This window comes from Solanum lycopersicum, chromosome 8 (assembly GCF_036512215.1).
Source record: "Solanum lycopersicum chromosome 8, SLM_r2.1".
Taxonomy (NCBI): domain Eukaryota; kingdom Viridiplantae; phylum Streptophyta; class Magnoliopsida; order Solanales; family Solanaceae; genus Solanum; species Solanum lycopersicum.
Window position 1 is genome coordinate 46712695 of NC_090807.1, and position 27061 is coordinate 46739755.

Genomic DNA, 27061 nt, shown 5'->3' on the forward strand with positions numbered 1-27061 from the left:
GCCAGAGAGGTTGTTTCAAGTGTAATCAAGATGGTCACTTCATGAAAGAGTGCCCTTATAACAAGAAAGGTGGTGTAAATATTGGAAATAGAGACCAATCTTCGTTAGTTACTCCACCAAACAGGGCTTCACCAAGAGGAGCCACGTCTGGTATCGGAGGAGGGGCAAATCGCCTCTATGCAATCACTAGACACCAAGAGAAATAGAACTCTACGGATGTTGTCACGGGTATGATTAAAGTCTTTACATTTGATGTTTATGCTTTATTAGACCCAAGAGCATGTTTATCTTTTGTAACTCCTTATGTTGCAAATCAGTTTGAAATTCTCCCTGAAAAGCTTTGTGAACCTTTCTGTGTTTCTACTTCTGTTGGGGAGTCTATTCTAGCGGAAAGAGTCTATCGTGATTATCCTGTTTTCATCAATTACAAGAATACCATGGATGATCTAGTAGAATTGGACATGATAGATTTTGATGTCATTTTGTGTATGGATTGGCTCCATGCCTGTTATGCATCAATAGATTGCAAAACTTAAGTTGTCAAGTTTCCAATCCCAAATGAGCCTGTCATAGAGTGGGTTAATAGTTCAGCAATGCCTAAGGGTTATTTCATTTCGTACCTTAAGGAGAGAAAGTTAGTTTCTAAGGACTGTATCTATGACTTAGTCAGAGTTAATAACTTAAGTGTTGAGGTACCTTCCCTTCTATTACCAATCCGTGAGTTTCAGGAAGTCTTTATGATGAACTACCCAAAGTCCCTCTCGAAAGAGAGATAGACTTCAGCATGGACATCATCCCAGATACCCGTCCTATCTCTATTCCGCCATACAAAATGGCACCAACAGAGTTAAAAGAGCTAAAGAAACAGTTGAAAAATCTGTTAAATAAAGGTTTCATCTGACCTAGTGTCTCACCTTAGGGCGCTCCAGTCTTGTTTGTTAGGAAGAAGGATGGGTCCCTTAGTATGTGTATATACCATCGTTAGTTGAGTAAGGTGACCATCAAGAATAAATATCCTCTATCAAGGATAGATGATCTTTTCAATCAACTTCACGGTGCTTCTTGTTTTTCCAAGATTCACCTCAGGTTAAGCTATCATCAGCTGAAATAAGGAAATGTGATATTCCCAAGACAAATTTTAGAACAAGGTATGTGCATTATAAATTTTTAGGTATGTCCTTTGGTTTGACAAATGCACCTACAACGTTAATGGTTCTTGTGAACAGAGTCTTCAAACCTTATTTAAATATGTTTGTCATCGTCTTCATTGATGACATACTGATCTATTCGAGGAATGAATAAGATCATGCTAGGTACCTAAGGGTTGTTCTTCAGACGTTGAGAGATAAGGAGTTGTATGCCAAGTCCTCCAAGTGTGAGTTTTGGCTTAACTGTATGGCATTCTTAGGCCACATTTTTTCTGGTGAAGGTATTATAGTTGACACACAGAAGATTGAGGCAGTTCAGAGTTGGCCTAGACCCATATCTCCAACAAATATAAGGATTTTCTTGGGCTTGGCCAGCTATTATAGGAGATTTGTTGAAGGATTCTCATCTATTTCTTCTCCTTTGACCAAGTTAACTCAGAAGACAATAAAGTTTCAATTTTCTGAAGCTTGCGAGAAAAGCTTTCATGAGTTGAAAAGGAGATTGACTACCGCTTCGTTAACCTTATCCGAGGGAACTCAAGGTTTTGTGGTGTATTGTGATGCATCAAGAGTTGGCTTGGGCTATGTTTTAATGCAGAATGACAAGGTCATAGCTTATGCTTCCAAACAATTGAAAGTTCATGACAAGAATTATCTAAATCATGAATTAGAATTGGCTGCAGTAGTTTTGAATTGAAGATATGTCATAACTATTTGTATGGAGTTCATGTTGATATATTCACTGATCACAAGAGCCTCCAATATGTTTTCACTCAGAAAGAGCTCAACCTCAGACAGAGAAGGTGGTTGGAATTACTCAAGAATTATGACATGAGTATTCTTTACCACTCAAGTAAGGCTGATGTAGTTGCTGATTCCTTAAGAAGGTTGACCATAGAAAGTACTTCCCATGCCGAAGAAAAAAAGAGGAGTTAGCAAAAGATGTGCACAGACTTGCACGTTTGGGAGTCAAACTTATGGATTCCACAGAGGACGCATAGTAGTGACCAATGGGGATGAATCATCCTTGGTGTCAGAGGTGAAAGAGAAGCAAGACCAAGACCCTATTTTGCTTGATTTGAAGGCAAGTGTCCATAGCCAAAAATTATTGGCTTTTGAACAAGGGGGAGATAGTGTGCTGAAATACCAAGACAAATTATGTGTACCTAAGGTGGATGGAATTCAAGAGAGGATATTGGAGGAGGCTCACAATTATAGATACTCCATTAATTAGGGTTCCACCAAGATGTACCATGTTTTGACGGAGGTATATTGGTGGGAAGGAATGAAGAATGACATTGCTGAGTTTGTTGCATAGTGTTCAAATTGTCAACAAATGAAAGTAGAACACCAAAGGCATGGATTTTTAGATCAGAATATAGAACTTTCAAAATGGAAGTGGGAGATGATTAATATGGACTTCATCACAGGCTTTCCAAGGTCTCAAAGGCAACATGATTCTATTTGGGTGATTGTTGAAAGAATGACAAAGTCAGCCTAATTCTTGCTGGTAAAGACTACCTATTCGTCTGAGGATCATGATAAGTTGTACTTTCAAGAAGTAGTAAGACATCATGGAGTTACGATCTCCATTATTTCAAATAGAGGTGCATAATTTACTACATCATTCTGGAAATCTTTCCAAAAAGGTTTGGGTTCCAAGGTGAATTTGAGCACTGCTTTTCATCCTCAGACAGATGGACAAGCAGAGCCTACTCTCTAGACCTTGGAAGATATGTTGAAAGCTTGTGTGATCGACTTCAAAGGAAATTGGGATGATCATACACCTCTCATTGAGTTCGCGTACAACAATAGTTATTATTCGAGCATCCAAAAGGCTCCATATGAAGCTATTTATGGGAGAAGGTGCAGATATCCTATTGGGTGGTTCAAAGTTGGCAAAGCAGGGTTGATAGGACCAAATTTAGTTCACCAAGCTATGGAGAAGGTGAAAGTGATTCAAGAAAGGTTGAAGATAACACAAAGTTGCCAAAAGTCCTACACATACCTTAGGAGAAAGCCATTAGAGTTTGAGGTAGATGATTGGGTGTATCTTAAGGTTTCACCTGCGAAAGGAATTATGAGGTTTGGTAAGAAGGGAAAATTTAGTCCCCAGTATATCGAACATTATAGAATCTCCAAGAGAGTGGGAAATGTGGCTTATAAGTTGTAGCTACCCCAAGAGTTAGTAGCAGTTCATCATGTATTCCATATTTAGATGTTGAAGAAGTGTTTGGGTGATCTTTCATTGATAATACCAACAGAGAATGTTGGGATTAGGTATAACCTATCCTATGAGAAAGTTCCAGTTCAGATTGTAGATCGTCAGGTTCGCAAGTTGAGAACAAAGGAAGTTGCTTTAGTCAAGGTCCTTTGGAGGAACCAATTTGTTGAAGAAGCGACTAAGGAAGCAGAAGAGGATGTGAAGATGAGATATCCATATCTCTTTGAATGCCGAGAGAATATAGATCAAGGTACTAAATTCTCTTATTAGCACTTTATAAGGCTATGTATGAACATGTTACTTGCTTTTGTTATTGAGTGATGAAATGATGTTACTATCCTTATCTTAGTGAAAGGATTCTCATTCGAGGACGAATGTTCCCAAGGGGAAGATATTGTAACATCTCGTGTCTAGAATTTGCTAAGGTTAATCTAAGAAAAACAAGAAGAATCAAATTTGGAAATAAGTAAGGAAATCTGGAAAATTTCCAGATTTCAAAAGTAAGTTTTGGTCACTTTCAAAAAAAAAAGTTTGCAAATTGCCGAGGTCGTATGAGGGAGATATGACTTTCGAAAATTAGGCTGTTGAGCAGGGAAAGTTCCAAATTCGGATTTTATTAAGCGTGTTTTGGCCTTTTCCTAAGTCAATCATTAATTTTATTTTTGGGGAAGTATTTTGGGGTCTAATAGATCCCATTTAGTTTGCATACTTAGAAAATAATCTTGGGCTTTGTAAGAAAGGTGAAAAGAGGATAATGGAGAAGAAGATGTAAGAATTCCAAGATTTCGTTGTGTGGACTTCATCGGGGGTGTTCCCTATCACGTATGTGATATCATTCGTGTTGGGTTCTCTCACCCACCCTCCAACTTGATTCATTACAGCAATTTAGAGTTAATTGAAAGTAAATCTTTAAGTTCTTGATGAAAAGTTTGTGGTTCTTGTGGGTTGATTTGTAGTTGATTAGTAGTTTTGATTCTTGTTTCCGGACTGTTATCGGGTCTAACCTATTGGGTAATGAGTTATTTAGGGACCCTAAATTTTTGGGGTGGGATCCATGGGATTTGGGAAGGTTTAGAGATGTAAAACGTAGGAGAATGTCAGGGAAACCCGTCTGATACGCACAAGGGCGCCGCGCCTCCAAAGCGATTAGGAAATAGTGTTTCCATCAAGCTCTGGCACGCCGCACCTGCCAGAGCACCTGAGGAAATCATCTGTCCATCAGGCTCTGGATCTCCACGCCTCTCAGAGTGCGTCGACCCCTTGAAGACCCCGTTCTTTCCCTATCCTTCTATACTAGTTCCTAAGTGATGTACCCTTCATTCCTAGTTGATTACAACACTCTAGAGTACATATAAACATCATGAAATCATCCATAAACATGATATCATGATCCTTGAATCCATAATCCAATTCAAGGGAATCTAGGATCAAAGTCAAAGAAGTTAAGAGTCAATGTGTAAAAGTTAAGAAGCATGTCAAAGTAAGTTCTTAAAGTTTTCAAAGAGTCTTAAACAATAATTTTAAATTTTTTTATGACTCAAGTTACAAGTTGAGCCAAGAGTAAAGAGTTGAGTAAACATCTCCAAATCTATAAGGGAACTAAGTATATCCTAAGAGTCAATTTTCAAGTTAAGTAAAGAGCAAGAGTTGAGGTCATTTCTCAAAAGCTATAATGGAACTAAGAATTCCCTAAAGGTTTACACATGTTTCACATTTTAATAAAAAGGGAACTAGAAGTTCCAAAATAGTTTTGAACAAAAAGGGAACATTGATTCCAAGAGGAGTTTCTCAAAGCTAAAGGCTTCAACAAATTATCTCAACCCAAAGAAAAGAAAGTTTCAATTAAACAATGAGCTAAAGTACATTTTCGGAGTAGTATTGAGTACCGATGCAGGGATGAGAGTTCATATTAACTCAAGTCTCTATTTAAACCATGTAGCCACCATTGGAATTGACGAGTCATACTTTTTAGATGATCACGTAAGGAGACCTAATGGATCCATTAAGTTGAGTAAGAACTTATACTGATGTCAAGGTGTAGGATGGTCCTTTTGCAATGTGAGGTAAGATGTTGTACCATCACTTTGGCTCATAGTAATAGTTGTCGGTTAGGGAAACTCCCATAGAAACTATATTACTTTCATATATAAGCTAAGTTCAGTTTGTTATTTCATTTTCTTCAACGAAATGAGTTGTTCTTTTTGTTTTATAAGCTTTATATATATCTTGCATATGATCTAAACTGCTTTATATGTGTATCCTTTGAGTTAACTATATTTTTGAGTTGATCAGAGCCAATGTAAGTTCATCGAATCTCCTCAAGCTTAAGTCATCGTTTATCTCTCCAACTTGCATACTCATACACTCAATGTATTCATGATAGTTGGCCTGCATTGTTTTATGATGCAGACGCAGGTTCCCTAGGATCAGCTCGCAATGCTTCATTAATTCATAACAAGTTACACAGTTAGTGGTGAGCCTTCTTTGATTCAAGAGGACATCCTATTTCATTGCATTATTTAGTTAAGCTTTTAGGAAGTTGTGGGGTCTGTGCCAACATACCTATTCAGTCTGTTAAGAGGCTTCGTAGACAATAGTATTTCAGTTTGGACTTGTTGTCAGTTTTGAGGCTTAAATGCCATTTTGGTCAGATTTATTATATTAATTACTTTCTTTAAACATGTCTTATGTTTGTTTAAGTTGAGTTTAGTCTTCCACTGAGTTAAGTAATCCATGTCAAGGGTTTGCTTGAGGGAAACGATGATCTTCGAGTGCCAGTCCAGCCTAGGGTGTAGGCTCGGGGCGTGACAACTTCTTCTCATACATAGTAAACAGAATTAAATAATGTATAAGTTTTTTCCAAGTCCATTGTGACTTTTTGTGCAAAAAGTCACTGATTTTACTATATCAAAAGAATTATTGTGTAGATTCTTTCCTTGATATCTTGTTAATGCCTTTTGATATTTTATTGTGATTAGATACCTAAACTGTATTAACACTCACTAATCAATTTAGTCTCCATATAATAACATTAAATGATTTGGCTTGAATGTTTGAAGTTACAATTGATTCTACTTAAATATTTTCATTATGGTTAGTTGACTTTTGGACGTTTTCAAAATTTTTAGCTTTGTGTCCAATTTCATGGCATATATATATATATATACATACATATATATACATATATACATATATATATATATACATACATACATATATATACATATACATATATATATATATATATATATATATATATATATATATATATATATTTAACTTCTACTTTTATACTAGAAAAGTGTTTTGAATCTTGGAAATATACCTATACCGAGTGAAGTATCATTTAGGGTAGTTTTTGACACACCTCAGCCTTTGATGAATTCTGTACAAGTTTTCATGAAGAAGATATTTTCCATAAACTTTTCAACAATCTTAAGGATATTTACAGATTACCAATTACAAAGAAGCTCTCATGATTATGGTATTGATGATTGATGGTATCAATATGTTTTGTATAAGAAGTGTATGTAATCGAACTAATATCTCATCAATTTCAATGCTATAATACCTATTCTCATGCGAGTATACCCGATGAACTTTGGCTTTAAGGTGATCATAATGATCTCTATTAAAATTGTAAATTATTAATGAATATTTATTCTTTATTGACATGAGCTTGTCTGTAAAAAATGTATGACATCTTATTTTGTGAAAGACTATTTATTTTGATAGATGAATCATATCTCTTGCAAAGATAAATTATGACTTAGCTAAACTTATGGATTTAATATCTAAGCGCTTACCCGGGGTTTTTGAGGAGTCACCTTAATCGATAGGTATGATCTTATCCTATGTTTATTGTCACGACCCAAAGTATACCCTAGATGTAACATGACATATAGAACCCCGAGAGACCATACACGAATCACTTATCACACATATACAAGATAGTATAATTTAAGGAATTCAAAATAAAACATTTAATTTTCAAAGGAATATCACAAAGCAAAAGTCTAATAAGTCTCAATTAGTCATCTTATACATTACAAGGAAAGTGATTGTGACATACATCATACAAAGTATGAAAACTAGAAATGACATAAATAAGTAAGGGTATCTCAGCCCTTGGAACATGAGGACTCACAAATATTCAAAGTCTATGAAACCTACTAGCCACGAGTATGGGGGGTTGGGCGTCAGACCCAATACTAGTAAAACAATGTAGGCACAAGCATAAGGCAATATGCATAATGACATGTGATGAGTGGCATACTTGCACTTATTTAAGGTCCATTTATCTCTATAATTAGTGTCTGAATGCCTAATTGTTTCCTACTATATTAGGATATTATTGGTTTCCAGTTATGAAGGCAGGTTGACAAGGAAAGGACTGATGTTCGAAAGAAAGCAAAAAATGTAAAAAGAAGTGCAAAGTAAATAGAGTTTATCCCCTATTATGAAGGGTGGATTGCCAACTGAGCACAACCTTGACCAATTTGATAATGCATAGCACTTGTGTCAATCACATAAGGTCGGCGAATTCCAATAGAGATGGTGATGCACCAAATGATAATGGTGGTCCGGATGCCTATCGCCCAAAGATACAATATGTAGTGCAAAGATTTAATGCTCTAAAGGTAAACCAAAATGATATTGGGTGATTTAACACATGTGAAAGGCTGACTCAGTTTAGTGTGCTAACAAAGGTTCATGCACCTGAAGCTTAGAGAATGACAAGCAAAATAGAGGGGCAAAGGGTAATTCATTAAGCATATTTGGTAAACCCGACTAATATCGCCGAAGTAGTCACAATGTGGGTTTTCGACCCAAATTTTCATAAAGTATAAACAGCCCAACGGATACAATTCTAAAGGAGAATTCCATTATAAGCATTTGAAAATTTTCTTTTGAGTGAGTCTATGAACACTTCACCTTTGATGAACAATTTTCTAACTTTGTAGGTTTTATAATTTAGAGTTTGAATTTGATAAATTGAAGTTGAATCCAAAGTGGATTTATTATTAAATTCTTGATTTTATGTTACCCATGTCCGATTTCATAGAAGGTATAATTTCTCTACCTTTTGTGAAGGGTGGCTAAAACACCAAGATCTAGGGGTTCTCAAATGGGGTTGGGTGTTGATTTAATGTAGTCGGTATTGTGCTATGCTCGAGTGTGTTGTTGTTTGTCCATGAAATCCGTTATTACCATGGGGATAACTCACGGTTTAAGGTTGCAAACTTTATTCCTATTTCGAGTCTCTGGTTGATGCTCGAGAAAGATTGGTTGGATTTGTTGCAAACTTTATTTCTTAAGTATGATTATTTGCTTATGATCAGTGAATGTAATTATTGAGTACATGTTAATTGTAATCACCCCTACTTTTTTTTTTATCCTCTTTGATGCGGATCCTAGTTACGATGATCTCTGTTGCAGCTGATCTGATATAGCGATTTCTTTTATTTCAGAGTAATGGTGACATTCTATTTTTTAGATATCCATTGGTCTCCATATATCATTTAAATTCTTTATTTTTTTTCAAAGACTTGATATGTATTCAGAATCTTAAAATGTATTAGATACTCTTTATACTTATGCTTATCGGTTTTTAGGATTTCTTTGTTGTTTTCATATCGGTTATGGCCTGAATTTTCTTTGGGAGTCTCGTATTCACTATTTAGTTATTCTTACACACTATTTTGGGGTTGTTAGGGTTGTGTGTCATCATGACCTCAACTTTTGGGTCATGACAAATTAGTATCAGAGTGCTAGGTTCATTGGTTCTATAAGTTAAAAAGGACGATATCTTGTAAAGTCTTACAGACCGCTATGTAGACATCCGTACTTATCTTTTAGAGGCTAAAAGATACCTAGTTGGAGAAATTATTTTCCTTTGATTATTTTATTGTAAATTATTCAATAAAGTGTTGCATTCCTCTAATCTATTCTCTTTACATAGACGGTGAGGACTAGAGCTAGTACCTCAAAAGAAGAGTAACTACTGCTGCTCAAGCCTAGTTCGTGAGAGAAGTAGAGGACGTAGTGTAGTTAAAGGTCATGGTCCAATGAGAGGGGCACATCCTGTTCAAGATTGAGATAAAGACGCATTGTCTGATCCTGTATATGAGCATGATGTAGTTATTGGGTAGCAAAGTGAGGAGAGCGGACTAAATCACCCTCCCTTGGTTCTCGATAATGATCCAATGCTTTAGAAGTTGATTGTCAATTTATTTCCTAGATTGGATAATGTCCCACTTTTTGGTTTTTGTCCAATACTACAGGGTTTCGTATTATTGTTGGTTCTATACCTTCTGTTCAAGGGCCTTGTGTGGGATTTAAGACTCCTGGTTCCTATTTAATATCTTTTTTGGCACCTCCGAGATTTGCATCTCCACTTTTTCCTAATAATGCAACCATATTTGTTTCCGAGTAGTAGATTTTTTTATAGATTTGTCACAATGAAAACTCCTAAGATTAATGGTACGTCTGGAGAGATGTTTTATGACTTTTTGACCGAGTAATAGGACAAGTTGTTCAACCTGAGTAGCTTAGAGTCTTACGAGGTGTGTTGCATCTGTTATATGTTTTTATGAGTTTCCAAGGAGTAGTAGAGACTAGTCCTTGATTATAGGCTCGTTGGTTCTCCTACTATGGGCCAAAAGTAGTTTATTGCTGTATTTCTTGAGAGGTTTATGCCATATAGGTTTCAAGTGCATCGTAAAGACAAGTTCGATCAATTGGAGCAAGGCTCCTTATTAGTTTTTGAGTATGATGCTCGTTTCATAAGTTGTGCCGATATTCCATGTCAAGTATCCCACAAAGTTTGTACTGATCAGTAAGTTGGTAAAAAAGGTTCGCTAGTTATCTTCAGGAGGCCGACACCTCTCTTGTATTATCAAGTGGTATATTCTAGAGTATTATTCATCATTGATGATATTCAAAATGCTATATAGGGTATCGGCACAAAAAAACCAATTAAAGATTAAGTGATTATTGTTAGTAAAAATACGCAACTAAGAATCGGGGTCTTCTCCCATAAGGAGTGATTTAATAATAAGAATTTCAGATAGGAAGTTAAAATGCAACTAATTAGGTATGGATCATTCCACCAAGTTTAATAAGGAACTTTTGGAAGCAATTATCACAAGTTAACTACAAACATGGATTAAAACAATTAATAAATGATCTAGTGATGTGGGGGTTGGTATTAATGTCAAATTGGGTTATACAAGGCCTGCTCAATCATGCTAGACAACTATAGACACGTCGGGTAATCTTCAATGAAACTAATCTTCTTTTGATCTCCTACCATCATATCATAAAATATGTTTTTGGTAACATCTATGTGCATTCCTAATCAACCCAAGACCTTCACCTTACAAATATCTCTATTCTTAGAAAATCACAAGATTCAATTCTAAATTGGAGGCATCAAGTTATTTAATCACTTCAATTGATCTTTTTTGTGCATTATGTAACAACCCAAGGGTATACCCTAGAATTTACACGGTGTATTCGACCTCTCTCAGGTCTTATACAAGCACTTAGACATCTTTCAGCGCATATATATGAAATGTAGTTCGTAATTGAAACTTCTATCACAATAGTCAAACTCTTTTATGGAAATATATGAAAGAACTAAGTCTCAACATAAGCCAGCTTAGAAACAAGTCTTTATCATAGGGTCACGAAACCTTACATCAATTCAAAAAGAAACTATAGTCTATTAAAAAAAAGAAACTAAAACATAAGCCATGTCCTCAAAACATATGAGCACATACCAAGCTTCTTGAGAAAATGCTATTTCCAAAGCTTCAACTTCTAAAAGAATCCTCACTTGCCACCTACACTTGTATAAATAGATAAACATATGGAATTAGCATATTGAATTCACCAAGTATGGTAAACATGCAAGAAAACCATGCAAAAATGGACATTTCCTTTAAGATATACTTTTCATGCTCTTTTGATAGAATACCTCATAAAACAAGTATAAGACCCATCTTCAAGTCAATAAGACATATTAAAGTAATACACCATACATAAACATAGTCACTTAGGACCCATTTAAGCATTTAGACTCCCTACCCAAGGTTACTCTAAGACTCACTTATGTAAGACATGAAGAGACCGCCCATACACCCTCTTCAAGCACACCTAGGTGATCCTCAAAGCTACCCTAAAAAAAGATCCTTTCAATTTAACGTCTTTAGTAAAAGAAAATTATTAATTAGAGTAATTTAAGAGACTAGTAAACAATTAGAGGACTTAACATAATGGTCTTGGAGGACCTAGGGAACTCACTCTAGCATCTCCAAAGCCTACTTGTGCAATGTGTAGATAAGGTCCCATTTCACTACCCACACATTGTAGAACCTATCCAATAACTAGAGTACACATCCCATATGATGAGAATATAACCGACATTGACCACACTAGCTAGGTATGGAATCCGGAGTCTACCCTACTCCGTTGAGGGTATTATACTTGCCAAAGATAGAACTAGTACTCATTCCATGTTGGCATATGGTTAAGGGATATAAAGGGCTTCTTTTTACTCTAGTCTCATACTCAAGTAGAGATACTACCACAAGCATATCCCTTATGTGCTTTGACTTTGATTTCATAGAGTAAATCATTACCTAGGTGTTTTAGAGAAGGTACCATCATAAAGTCCTACTAACTCATAATATTTTTTCTATCAAGGATTGGTCCACAAGGGCTGCTAACCAAAGTCTATTAGGATTGATCTAATGACATTCTTAAAGATGGTGGCATGCTGTTCCGGCCAAACTATCTCTAAGTCCATCATTCCATTCAAGAATGAGGAACCATATAGGTTTATTCCTTCAAAACACTTCTCATTAACCTTATTTTCATATTCAAGGTTTCATATACTTAACCTTATTGTCATATTCAAGGCTCTACTTTCTTAAAATTTCCTTTCTTATACAAGGCATTACTTTCTTAAGCTTCTTTTCTGATTTGAGGTTGTACATTCACTTAAGGTTCTAGAGTTATCAAGAAAGGGCACCATGCTTAGGTCTACATGTTTAAGACATACTCTACAATACCTCAATTAATCATTCAAGGAAAGGCACCAACCAAGGTCTACCGATCCTAGACCTTCATTCATAATTGCATTCAATACAATTCAAGTACAAAGTAGCGACAACTAAGTCTACCAACACAAGATACAACATCATTCTATAACGGCTCTCTCTAGTCCTTCATAAATCATATATCAACAACTAGAGAGGAGGTACATTCAATCATATGCACCCATACAAGATCATATAGACATCATACGGGGACCTTCACTATATACATTCACATGTACCATATCATGATCATTCCATTATTCACATAATAATGCAGACAAGGCCATGTTCATAACATTTATAATAAGTAAACACCGCTACCTTAAGTGTACCATACCAACCAATAACAATTCAACATCAATTCTACACTTAATAAAGGAATTAAGTTAACTTACAACTTCTCAATAGCCCCAATCACCATTGCGTAGCCTTTTCCACAAATTCACACAACAAGAGATCTTACCAATAAAAATTTACATAATACTAGGCCAATAATTCAACCATAGCAATGGTTTAACAAAACCCAATATAGTTATCAATACTATAAGGTAATCTATGGAAAATTTTAACAATGATCAACATATAATTCAATATCCCATGACAATCTAAACATGAATTCAACCAAATTAGATCATAATCAATACACCCACTTTAGAGCCAAAATTAGAAATTCAAGGAATACATGGTTTCATGGAAGTTTTGATCATAATACCATCAATTAACATTGATTACTTCATAAAATATCAATTTAAACCTTTTTATGCAAGAACCTATGATTAGAATTTGAAATAGTGTTTTATGGTTTTTGAGTCTTTTGAAAAGCCTTTGAAATTGACTCCTTAAATGATACAAGCATCAAGTGTGAAATCACCATACCCTATTGAAGTTCTATCCACGAAATTAGGGTTGAAACCATGGAGAATTTTCCCTTCTTCCTTGGAACTTGATGTTCATCAATGGAGGATTTAACTAGAGAGAGAATTTTAGAGAGAATGGAGAACTTGTAATTTTTTTGATTTTAATTGAGGGTTGGGGTTTTTGATTAGGCTAATGGGTGTATAATAACCTAAAATCAATATATAATATACCCACAAAATATGCAAAATACCCTACATTAATTGGATCTTTTTAAACAAGTCAAACTTAACTACAATTTTCAGAATTATCGTCGGGGAACAAGTCCGCGTCGCGGAGCTGTTCCCTCAATATTTTTGAAAATAATTTTTGGGACAGTAGATTCCAAGACGGAGACCAAGATTTTTGCCTAAGGTGAACCAAGTCCGCGGCGCGGACTGGTTTCTTCCATGAACAACTTCTTGCTACCTTGGGCAACTTGTTTGCCAAAGGTTGGGTCCTCCTCAAGGACCCCTAGGTGGTCCTTGGGGATTCCTAACCAAAATTTTTGACCCTAAACATGTCCATATATGTTTTAAGGTCATCCCCAATGATTTGGTCTCCAAACAACACCTATAAACACATACAACATACAAGGGCACACTAGCACACACTTAAGACTAGTTTTCGGACGTCTTGGTCGTCTTTTGACATTTGACTTCAAAACTGTTTAAAAATGAATTATGAAGCTATTCTTCACTATTTTTACTAGTTATTATCTCATTAAACCCTTGTAAGGCTCTATTTAACCCTTGTTACACATCAATTGGAGATCTATACTAGGATTAAGTTCTCCACCTTAACCTCTAAATTATACTCACACCAAATAACCCAAAACATGGATGAACAACCATAAAATAGAGAAAAACACAATACCCACTAAATTAAATCAATGCCAAACTCCATACTCACAAACTGAGATTTGGGGTTTTAGCCAATCATTGTAAAAGTGAAAGAACGTATACCGATCATGACTCCAACCATATAAATAGTTGGAAATCAACAAAGGTCTTCAATAACCACTTTGAATTAAATCGACAATTGTAAATTAGAAAGTTGTTTTAATCAGAACCTACTACATAACACCTCTTTCTCTAACTCTTCTATATAAAAATATTTACTATTTCAAGGAAAATAATGATCCCTTAAAGTGAGCCTAAAGACTAACTTGCAGGTGGCCAATGGTACCACTTCTTTGACATGAATGGCCAATCTGCTTCCAATGGAGTTATTCAAGCCACCGGACTAGCAAAATCTGTTAGCGGATTGCAATAAGAGAAAAACCAAAATGGGTGCATCTTAATCGCGAAGGAATGAGTAGACCAATGTAGCAATTTCTGCAAGAGAGTTGGACTGGGCATGGAAATTATCTCCTTTCGATCAATCTAGTTTGCTTCATGTTTATGTTGAAAGGAATGATGATTCTATGCCACAAGAGCTATACCTATTCAAAAAATCAGACGTTTCTACCACCCCTATTCATAGATCTACTATGGAAAATCTTCAGGGAATCGCCCCCAATTAGCAAAATATGCACAACAAATTTCGAGTAACTCAGGAGGGTCTGCGAGAGCCTTTGACCTCTGGGATCATTCCCTACATATGGGAGAACATCTTACTGCAATTTCAAACAATATTGATGACAGTTTTAGGAACAAAGATAAATTTGATGAGGTGACTGGAGACTCGGCGAGTCTCTTAATAAAAGTTCAACACCAAAATATTGCCAATCTGTGTTTAAAACACAATTACTGATTTCAACAAACTTTGTAGAAACGCTAATTTATCAAAGTTTAATGAACCCCTAAAAACAGATGAACATAAATGAATTCACAAAACTACAATTGAAAAAACATACCAAAATCTGTAGAAGACAGAAGGGAAAAAGATCAAGCGCACGACATGCACAGTGTCCCCTTAAGAAAATTATTCCCCTATAGTATCCGAGGTTTGATTTGGAATGTGTCGTCCCAGGATAGATGATATCAAGCACCAACATATTGATACCCAAAACGCTGGTATCAGCGAGCCACTCAGCGGCAGGAAAGTACACGAAGAAAATTTGTGTAGAAGGAGAAAAAGAAATCAGAAAAACTTTGTAAGGAAATTTTTTGAAGCATATGTGGTATTTATAACCAAGAGAAAGTTTAAAATCTTTCAAACGGTGATATAACGTACTTTAATTAATTAAACAAACAAATAGCTAAATAATTAAAAAACATTATCCAAAAAATAATCTCTTGATCATTTTCCAAAGCCAAAGCCGAAGCTGAGCTGAGCGACGACGACGGCGCGAGGGGGAGTCCCTCTTTTCAATAATTTTAACAATTAATATAAGTGTTTCTCTATTTAAACTCTTTAACTTTTCTTTCCACCAAAGATGAGGGAGAAATGCATTTTTACTAATGCGTAAGAGGACTTTTCAACTTCTCAACTTTTCAGGTTCCTCTCTTTCATCTTCCCTCAATTTCCCATTTACTTTTGCTACATATCCAACAATCCCCACATGAATGGGGAATGTTTATAGCATAAGGAATTCATGATTGAGTGTAAACTTTACAAACAAGGATTAATTACATCTGGATAAGAAGGTTTCCCTTTGGACTTTCCGTAGTGAACATCTTAAAGATATACTCGGTAAATCGATAGATGCGATACATTTGAACCATAAAGTTTTGATCTATACATAGACAAATATATGTCACACAATTAACGCTTTACCGTTTATGGTTGTTACAGTTGTATTCGTTTCAGCCATTAACACCTCCTGGCTTCATTAACGCAAAGAGCATAAGATTTTGACATAAAATTCTCTTCGAAGAAGCTTACATTTCACATTAATACAGGTGATTTCTCACCGTGTCATCTCGTAGCTACACTATTTGGTCAAATTTGCCAAACTTAGAAAACCATTAAAAACTTTAAGCTTTATTTAGTCATTAACAAGCCATGAAGTCTTAACCTTGTTCCTGAACATTGTCTTCATCATGAGAATGTATTAAGTTGATCGACAATATCGAACCGTCAGTCACAATTTTGTTTTTCTCCTTGAATCTATCTCATGGGATCGATGGTCTGCTAGATAGAGTTACCGCCATGCTGATTTGTCCTAAGCTGTAAACCCATTCTCTTAGATGATCTTTGAACTACCTCTCTAACTAGGACTTTTGTTAGTGGATCTGACACATCATTGCTTGATTTCACATAGTCAATTGTGATAATTCCATTACGTAGAAGTTGTCTTATGGTGTTATGTCTCTGTTGTATATGATTAGACTTCCCATTGGACATGATGCTCCCTGCCCTACTTGTTCTTGATTTACTATCACAATGTATCCAAATAGGTCTCACATCTTTGGGCCACAATGAAATATCCTCTAGGAAATTTCGGAGCCATTCAACTTCTTCACTAGCCTTATCTAAAGTAATAAACTCAGATTCCATTGATGAGCGTGTGATACATGTTTGTTGTATGATTTCTAAGAGAGTTCCTCTCCACAAAGTGTAAACACATAACCACTCGTGGATTTTACTTCATTTAACCCGGTTATCCATGCATCACTTATTCTTCAATCACGGCATGGTATTTATTATAATGCAAAACATAGTGTTGTGTATGTTTTAGATACTCCAGGACACGTATCATTGCCACTTTTTGAGTTTGATTCAGACTACTAGTGAACTTTCTCAAATAGCACATGCTATATGTGGCCGCGTACAATTTGTAATATAGATCAAACTTCCAACACTCTGGCATATTCCAATTGAGAATCACTTTCACGTATATTTTTTTTGGAAATGTAAAGTTTAAATCAATTGTAGTTTTGACAACATCGAAATTCAAGAGAACTTATCCATTACTCTTTCAATAAAATGGTATTGAGATAATACTAGTCCCAGAGGAGTTTTGAGAATGCTTATTCCTAAGATCAAATCAGTAACTCCTAAGTTCTTCATATCAAACTTGTTAGACAACATGCACTTAGTATCATTTATATGATCAATATCTTTACTCAGTATTGACATTTTGTCAATATATAGACAAACAATGACTTCATGATTCAAAATGCTTTTAATGTAAACGCAGGCATCAAATTATTTAATCTTGAATCTATTTGCCAACATTTTTTAGTCAAATTTAGCATTCCACTATTTGGGTGTTTGCTTGAGCCCCTAAAGAGACTTCACAAGTCTACACACCTTCTCTTCTTTACCAGGAACTACAAACCCTTCAGGTTGTTCCATGTAAATTTCTTCCTCCAACTCTACATTTAAGAAGGCTATCTTAAAATGCATTTGGTGGATTTTAAGGCCATGCACTGCTGCTAGTGCTTTTAACATCCTAATTGATGTTATCCTTGTTACTGTAGAATATGTGTCAAAGTAGTTCTGACCTTTCTTTTTTATGTATCCTTTGATTACAAGTCTAGCCTTATATTTATCAATAGTACCATTAACTTTCATTTTCCTTTTAAAGATTAATTTTTATCCTAACGGTTTCTTTCCTAGAGAAAGATCAACCTATATTACCTACAATTGAATCAATCTCACAATTGACTTCTTCTTTCCAATAAGTTGACTCAGACAAAGATATAACTGCATTAAATATTTGAGGCTCATTTCAAGCAACAATGCAATAAATTTTGGTCCGAAAGAAGTGGATTTTCGTTGGCGAGTGCTATGCCTAGATCCTCACTAGGTAGTGTATTTTCTGTTGAATTTTGCATGGTCGTTTAGGTCTTTAACTTGTAGACTCACATTTATTTTCATACGGATAACTGTGTTCAAAGAAATCTCTGTTATCTGACTCAACTACTGTATTAGTATGTATCTCAGGATTATCAGATTTATGAACCAAAAACCAGCAGACCTTACTGTTCACTATATATCTAATAAATACACAATGCACCATTTTGGGTAAAACTTTGACCCTCTTGGGGTAAAGGAAACTCTACCTTGGCTAGAAACCTCCTCACTTTGAAATATTTTAATTTGAGTTTTATTTCTTTCCACAACGCATATGGAATTGATTGTGTTTTTCCATGGGGTACCCTATTGATTTCTATTAGCCGTAAGGATGGATTACCACCAATGGTTTCACGGTGTACCAGAACATATTATCAAGGCATTCATCATTTCCACTAATATCTTGTTCTTATGTTCTGCCAAACCATTTGACTATGGTGTATAAGGTGTAGTAGTTTGATGAATAATACCATATTCCAAACATATCTCTGCAAAAACCCCTATCATTTCAAGTCATTTTTATCTTTTAGATTCAATTGATTCTCCACTTTATTTTTTAATTGCTTATATTTATCAATTGTTTCATCCGTAATATTAAGAAAATATACGTAACAAAATGGAGTGTAATTGTCAATAAAAATTACAAAATACTTTTTTCCACCACAAGATGATGTTGACTTCATATCACATTTATATGTGTGAATTAAGTCTAAATGTTTGAATTTCTTTCAACACACTTATAAGAATGTTTAATAAATTTAATTTCCACACAAAATTCACATTTTAATTAATAACATTTGGAATCCACCAATACTTCTAAAGTAACCAGTTTTTGCAAGAATTTGTAATTTTACATGTCCTTAATTGGCATGACGTTTGACTCCAATAAGTAAACAGAAGAAAAATTCCTATTAATACTGTCAACAACTATTACATTAAGTTTGAAAGGTTCTCACTGAGGTAGGCCTTTCCGAAGAACATCTCATTCTTACTTATTACAACTTCGTTACTAACTAGGACACACTTCAACCTGTTAGTAACAAAAAGTGCAACATAAATTAAATTCTTCCTAATAGTAGGGACATACAGAACACTATTCAGTTAACACCTTGCCGGATGTCATTTTCTACATAACTTTCCCTATTCCTGCAATCCTTGTTATAGCTCTATTTCTCATGAACAAATCTTCATCGAACTCAACAAGAGTGTACATTGGAAAGGCTTCTTTCATGGAGCATATATGTCAAGCGGTATGTGAGTCAATAAACCACTCCTTCGGATCTCCAACTAACTTGCACTCCGAGATTATTGCACACAAGTCATCTGCATCTTCCATCACTTCCACGATATTTTCTTGACTTTTGCCTTTGCCTTTTTCTTTGTCCTTTCTTAGAGCATGACACTCAGAAGACTTATGAACAGTCTTACCACAATTTTAATAGTTGACCTTGAATTTCTACTTTGCATGTTCTAACTTTTGTCTAATGGACTTCTTTTTCTTCTTGTCTTTGGTAGGAGCTTCTTCAACAATATAACCCCGATTATTGTTGAACACTTATGAGATTTCTTTTCGGCGGTTTTTTTTAACTTCCTCAGTATTGAGATGAATCACAAGATCTTCAAGATTTATTTCCTTATTCTTGTGCATCCTAGAAGATAGGACATCCTTCATGTCACCACACACCGTACTCGAGCTCTCGGAGGTCTTGCTATAACACCCCGTCATTTTCATGACCTATACTAGAGATTCATATCTTGTATAATGATGATGTTAGACCTAAAATAGTGTAAATAACTTATTTGAGAAGTATTAGATCCATAGATTTAAAGAAAGGCCTTGACGTCTAAAAATTAGCTAAATTGAACTAGTTAACGTCCCTATGTTTGGTGAAGGTTTCGTAGGGTCATATGAAGTCAAAAACTTGTAAAAATACTTTGAATAAGTAGAATTTAAAAATTTACAGTCATGACACCCCAAGGAACACAAGAGAGGTCCTTTAGGAATACCCGGACTTTGGGCAACCAGGCTGCCAAAGCAGTCTGCATGCGTAGTAGGACTTTTGTGGCTTCTGCGGGACGCAGCCATCATGGGAGATTTGAAGTTGGACTCGCGATGTGGTTCCTACACGAGTCTCACTGCCTCAACCCGGATTTCAAGAATAAATCATGAAATTAACTCCGCGACACTCAACCACTTTCCAGATTCGTAAAAGTCATATTTTAAGCAATTTGACTTCACAAGAAGACCCATTTAAGTAAGGGGTCTTATGGGTGATTTAATGGGTTACTATATAAGGTATTAGGGTAAGTTTTAGGTCAAATCGAATGTCCAAATCAAGTCTCAAAAGTTGAAATAGGAAAGCACTTTCATCTCTCCCAAATTCTTCTTCCTCAAAACCTCCATTGAAGACCAATGGAGCTCCAAGAAGAAGATCAAGCCTTCAAGTTTCCAACCCAATTTTGTGTCTTTATATTCTATTAGGTATGGTTTATTTCACTCTTGGGATTTCTTTCCCCAAGAGTTCCATCCAAAAGATGATTTCTAAATCCCCCAAATCTATGTTTTTCTTCTACACATAGGTCTTTTTTGAAAAATAAGATTATGAATCAATTGTGATAAATTATGATGAATTAATGTTTTTAAGTATATAGTTATGGTTAATTGATGATTTACTAATATATTTCCCTAGACCTATTTCTTTTCCCCAATTTCATGAAACCCCTGAATTGATATGGTGAATTGTGAAGATTATGAACATGTCGATTGACTACATTGTTGTTGATTATGTAATTGCTTCTTTAATTTACATTGTTTATATATTCTTGGTAATTGAAGTATTAAGGTTATTTGAAGGGCAATGAGGTATGTTGATTGATTATTCTGGGATACAATTATGAATTATAAGTTACTTAGATAGTAATGCTTATAGGTCTAAGATGTGGTTGTGATGTTGATGATAAGTATTCCTCATCCTTTACCCTAGACTATTGAATTGATTATGAATTATGCAAGTATGTTATGGTATGATTATTATATGATTGAAAGTAGTTTCTCATGATTATAATAAAGTGTTAAGTGAAAGGTTTACTCACTTATGAGGTGGTGTCTAAAGTTAAATGATTGTTCACACTTCTGATGACCTATGAGCTAGATATGATAAGTGTTTACAGAAGGGTCCAGAAGAGACTAATTTGCACTTGTATGATGAAATAATATGATTACTAAATGGAATAATTGCTTAGCACCGAAAGAGAATGTAAATGAGAAGCGGTCTCACGTTTATCAAGTCCAATCTCCGACATGGGTTTCCTCACGTTAGTAAGTCCAGATTCCCTAATTATGTGTTGTCTCATGAGATGAAAACCTCCATATTAGTAAGCCAAGGTGTCTAGTAACAACCTCCTTGACCTTTAACTATGTGCCCACATATGACTCTAGCCTAGTGGATCCATCTAGATAGTTACGTACAAATGGTTACACCTTAGGCAAGTGTTAACCCTCTCTTTTCGATGTGGGAGTAGAATGCCAGATTCCATGTAGCTCACATGGTCTCATATCGGTTATTGCACTTCTTTTTCTAATGTAAAAGTAAATGAATAAGTTAAGTATGTGGACTCTTAGTAGGGTTGTCTGAAAGGCTAGTACATAGGGTAAGAGATGATATGAGACTTTTATTATTCATTGCACATGTGGTATCCTAAGGGATGGTTCTAGTAGTGTTCTTTTATGATTATGATTATGATTATGCTTATGCTAATAAGTTATGAGTAAGTATTTATGTATAAGCATGTTATGTAAATATGTTGTAAGTATCAAATGGGTTGCTTAATGGGATACTAAGCCTTGGATAGGATTATGGGGTTCCATCTTGGCATTGCACAAATATTGCTTGGGTTATCTACATGTTGAGTTTCTATTATGTTGAATTTACTTGTTATGCTTTATATACATGCATGTTGAGTTAAATTGATAGAAAACATGGTTTTGACTATAATGTCCTTTTCTCATGCATTAATGATTTTTGTGCATAGGATCCATACTTAGTACATGTGGTTTGTACAAATCCATATTTCTTACCTTTTCCCAAACATTGTAGGTTCGGGCCATTGAGGTATCTTGAGGCTAAAGCAAGAAGGCTTGGACTAGACTCTCCAAGTTTTGGTAGGTTCTCTAGTTCGAGGATGCTACTACATACTCTACCTTAGTCGTACTTTTATTGTATAAAGACATTCTTTTCTCTCAAAGTGTTAAAGTTGTTGATGTAAGCCCTAAGTGGAAACCATGAATTTGTAGAAGGGCTATGCCCGGATGTTTTACTTCATTAAAATAGTTTTATTATAAGACAAAGACTTAGACTAAATTCTTATATATTATTATGTTGACTAAGCGACAAGCCTATGTATGCTTTCTCTATAGAGGTCTATGTAAACCTCATTACTATATAAGTAGAAGTTTTAATTTTTCCACACTTTTGACCTATGATATGTGATGACGAATTCTAAGAGGCTTATTTTATCCTCTTTGAGGACGCCGCCGCCGGTAATGACTAGGGTGTACTTTGGGTCGTTACACTTGGACAAGTCCTTAGCATCATTCATCGCATATGTTTATATAAAAAGTAGTTCGGAATTAAGACTTTTAACAACAAATGAGCCTTAGTTCAAAATCTCACGAATATCATGGGTCAAAACCCATACATTATCAAACAAAAAATATCAAAGTCTAATACAATGTCTTATGACATGAAAAGCTAAACATAGCTATGTCCTCGAATCAATTTAGGACATACCAAAACTTGCTTGAAAGGATGCTAATTGCAAGCTTGCTTCCAATAATCTCCTCACTCGCTACCTACACCTTTAGAAATAAGACAATATATGTAATAGTACATTAGAATGCACTAAGTATGGTGACATGCAATAAAACCATGCTAAAAGGACATTTGCTTTAAACTATGCTTGCATGCTCTTTTGGAGAAAACCTCATAAAATAAGTATTATGACCCACTTACAAGTAAACATACACAGATATAAAACATTTTCCAACTAATCCACAGTATAGCACTAACATCACGTCAAACCATATAATTATATAACCCTCCTACCAAAGGTCCTCCTAAGACTCACTTAAGTAAGGTATGAAGCGACCGCCAATACAACCCCTTCACAAACACGTAAGTGATCCTCAAGACTTCCTAAAGTAGGATTATTCCAGTTATATCATTAGGCTTTGTACCTATAATTACTCTAAGATTCACCTAAGTAAGACACGAAGAAACCGCCCATACACCCTCTTCAATCCTACCTAAGAAATTCATAAAGCTACTCTAGATAAGTACCTTTTCATTCGCATGCATAACTAAGTCAACCAATAGTCACTAAGACACTTAAGAGACATTCACATTTAAAAGACTTCACATAATGGTCTTGTAGAAGACCTAGGGAACCCTCATCCTAGCACCTTCAAAGCCTACTAGTGCAATGTATAGATTACGTCCCATTCCACTACCTACACTTTGTAGAACTTCTCTAATACTAGAATGCATCCCACATGATGAGAATAGACATTAACCAACATAGACCAATAGTAGCTAGGCATGGAACTTGGAGTTTACCCTACTCTGATGGAGGATGTTCTACTTGACAAGGGTAGAACAAGGATACATCCCATGTAGGCACATGGTTAAGGAATATCAAGGGTTTTTTGTTACTCTAGTGTCATTTTAGGGAGAGTCACTACCACAAGCATATTATCTCGGTGCGAGCTATGTTCTCATAGAGTAAGTTCAATCACAATACCAAGGATGGTGGCTTCCATTAAATGGTCAATACAAATAGCTCAATGACCTTCTTAGAGATAGTTTCATGTCTTTCCAGCCAACCTATCCCTATGTCTATCATTCATACAATAAGGATACCATTATGACTTTCAACTTCAAGGATATCATAATCTTCTCTCTAGTTTGAATGTTCCAAGTTAATGACCTTCTTAACCATGTTCAAGGTCACATTTCAACTATACATTCACATACATGATAAATGTGGTTAAGCCTACTAAGTAAAGGATTCATATTCACATTCTTTCATGTATCAAGTAGAGGGATATAGGTTACCAAAACAAGACACACACATCATCTTATCACATATACAATCACATTCAAGTAGCACATAGGGACAACTAAGTCTTCTACAAGTCACCCCATCCACTCCTATAGAAACATCAACATAGTCCATCATAAGTCCTATATAAAAAATTAGAGAGAATTTTACTTCTACATCAAGTATACACATATAAAGACATTACTATAGTCTATCATGATCACTTAAAATCAATTAGGAGAATTTATGCTTTCACTTCACTCATACACATAAGTCATATAAGCCTTCACAATGATCACCTAAATATATACAGCATGATAACATCACAATTCAAAATGTAATGTCGACAAGGCCATGTTATTCTTAATTATAGCACTTAAGCACCACCACTATAAGTGGACCATACCGATCAATACCATTGAATAAAAATTTTACACTATATAGAAAGATTAAGTCATCTTACCACCATTCCATCATCAACACCACCGATTGTTAGCCTTCACAATCAATTCACTTCACCAAAGGCTCTTACCAACAGCCATACACACATTTCCAATCAAACATAAAACCAAACCCATAATCCAACATGATACAATATGAACATGATGAAATTAAGACATCCTATATACAATCCTAACATGATGTTACATAATTCAATAGCCCAAAGTATTCTACTCAAGAATTCAATACAATAAGGTCATGATCAAATCACCCACATTATAGCCAAAATTACGGTTTCATGAAAATCATGGATTAATAGTAATTTTGATCCAAAATCATTCAATTAAAATTAATTATAACCTAAATAATTGATTCGAATCATATTATGCAAGAACCCATAGCTAGAATTAAAAATAGAAGTTCATGCTTTGAGAAAGTCTTCGAAAAAGCCTTTGAAGTTTGGCTCTTTGAAGAAAATGAGTTAGACGATGAAAAACCATACATTGATAAATATATCCATGAAATTTATGAAGATTTAATGGAGAAATCAAGCTTCTAGCTTCAACCTTGCATCAAGCTTCAATGGAGTTCTAGAGAATTCTATTTGGTGGGTCCTAGGTTTTGATTTGAAATAATAAACTCAACTATAGGTTCTAGACTTATAAAGTGACTTAAAATACCCAAAAAAGCTTAAGTAACAGAAAAATATATTATTTAGAAGCTAGGTGAATTTCCCTACATGCCCTTACCTTGGCCGAGAATCTGCAGGAATGGCAGACCCCAAACAAAGCCTGCAGACGACGTACCGTCGATGGAATGACGGCTCAATCCTGCAGGTCCGTCGAATGTTTAATAGACCATGAATTTTGGGGGCTTATATACCACACCTAAGTGTGTATCAATGTTCCCCATCAACGGGGCGTCGCCTTGACTATAGGGCGTGGATTGCCATTCTTGGTTGGGACTGCCTTGGGCAGTTTCAAGGCCAAGTTTGGGTCCTCCTCAAGGACCCATAGGGTGGTCATTGGGGAGTCGTTCCCAAAAATTTCCAACCAAAATACACTCTTCTAGATATTAGGAACAATTTTCACCAATTTGATCTCAAACCAACACGTAAGACATGCAATGGCACACTAGAACACACAAACACGTCTCAAAGCTATATTTTGAATGTCTTAGACGTTTGACCTCCAAACTCAACACACTGCCTATTAACACTATAAATTACTATTTTAAGACCTTATAAACTCATTAAACACATGTTAATATCTAGCTTAACCTAGTTTGTTTTTAGGGTGTTACATCTCGATCATTATAGCCACTTGAAAAGCTTCATTTACTGCCATATCTTCAGCAATCAAATCATGAAAAATAAGTTGAAGTTCTTGAACTTGTGATCCAATAGTTTTACTATCTACCATTATGTAGTCTAAAAACATTAACCATAAACTTTTTCAAGAATGCATCTTTTGCCTTATATTTCTTCACAATTGCATCCCACAATTCTTTCGAAGTTGTCATTGCACTCAAGACATTATATTAGTCGTTCTCTAAAACACTCGTAATGTATCCCTTACTCACGAACTCTGCCTATTTCCATGCTTGAATAATCATGAATATTTCTCTATCTAACATTTCAACAGAAGTCACTGAAGTTTCTTCATTGGTAAATTTCTGCAGACCAAGAGCGGTAAGCTAGGAAAATACCTGTTGCTGCCATCCATTGAAATTCACAACAAAAAATTTTCCTAATTTCTCTGCTGGTGGTAGATTAGTTTGGGTTGGTACAACAACAAAGATTCTAACATTGTTGTTTGTCATTTATTATAAACAAAAATTAATACACACTTAGTAAGAAATAACTGAAAATTGCAGACTTAAAGGAGTATAAAACCATGAAGGTTTTTGTCACTACCAGAAACAAAGATTAAAAAATAAAATAATAATTTTCTTAAGATTGTTGTCAATATTTTTTAAAAACACAATTAATCATTTAACTAAATTACAGAAATACGAAGTTGCTAGAGTTTAATTAACAGTAAGAACAGATGAACATAAAGTAATTTAAAAAATTAAAATCTGGAAAACATTCCAGAATCTGTAAAAGACAAAATAGAAAAAGATCAATCTCACTTAATGCACAGTGTCCCCTTAAGGAAATTATTGTCCTCTAGTATCCGATGTTTGATTTGGAATGTGTCCTCCCAGGATATAATGATCTCAATCACCAGTGTATTGATACCCAAAACAATGGTGTCAGCGAGATACTCAACAGCAGTAAAGTACATGAAAAAACTTTATGCATAATGAGAAGAAGAAATTAAAAAGAATTCGTAAGGAGAAAGTCTAAATAATATGTGGTATTTATACCTAAGAGTAATGTTTGCAACCTTTCAAACGATCAT

At 35.1% G+C, this 27061-nt stretch overlaps 1 protein-coding gene across 1 annotated transcript; it reads left to right on the forward strand.

Moving 5' to 3' along the window:
* Positions 1 to 2883: 2883 nt before the first annotated feature.
* On the forward strand, positions 2884 to 14645 carry LOC112942057 (uncharacterized). The gene is made up of 3 exons (XM_069288427.1): positions 2884 to 3233; positions 3429 to 3622; positions 14545 to 14645. The coding sequence occupies exons 1-3, from the start codon at positions 2884 to 2886 to the stop codon at positions 14643 to 14645; spliced, it is 645 nt and encodes a 214-aa protein (XP_069144528.1).
* Positions 14646 to 27061: the final 12416 nt, after the last annotated feature.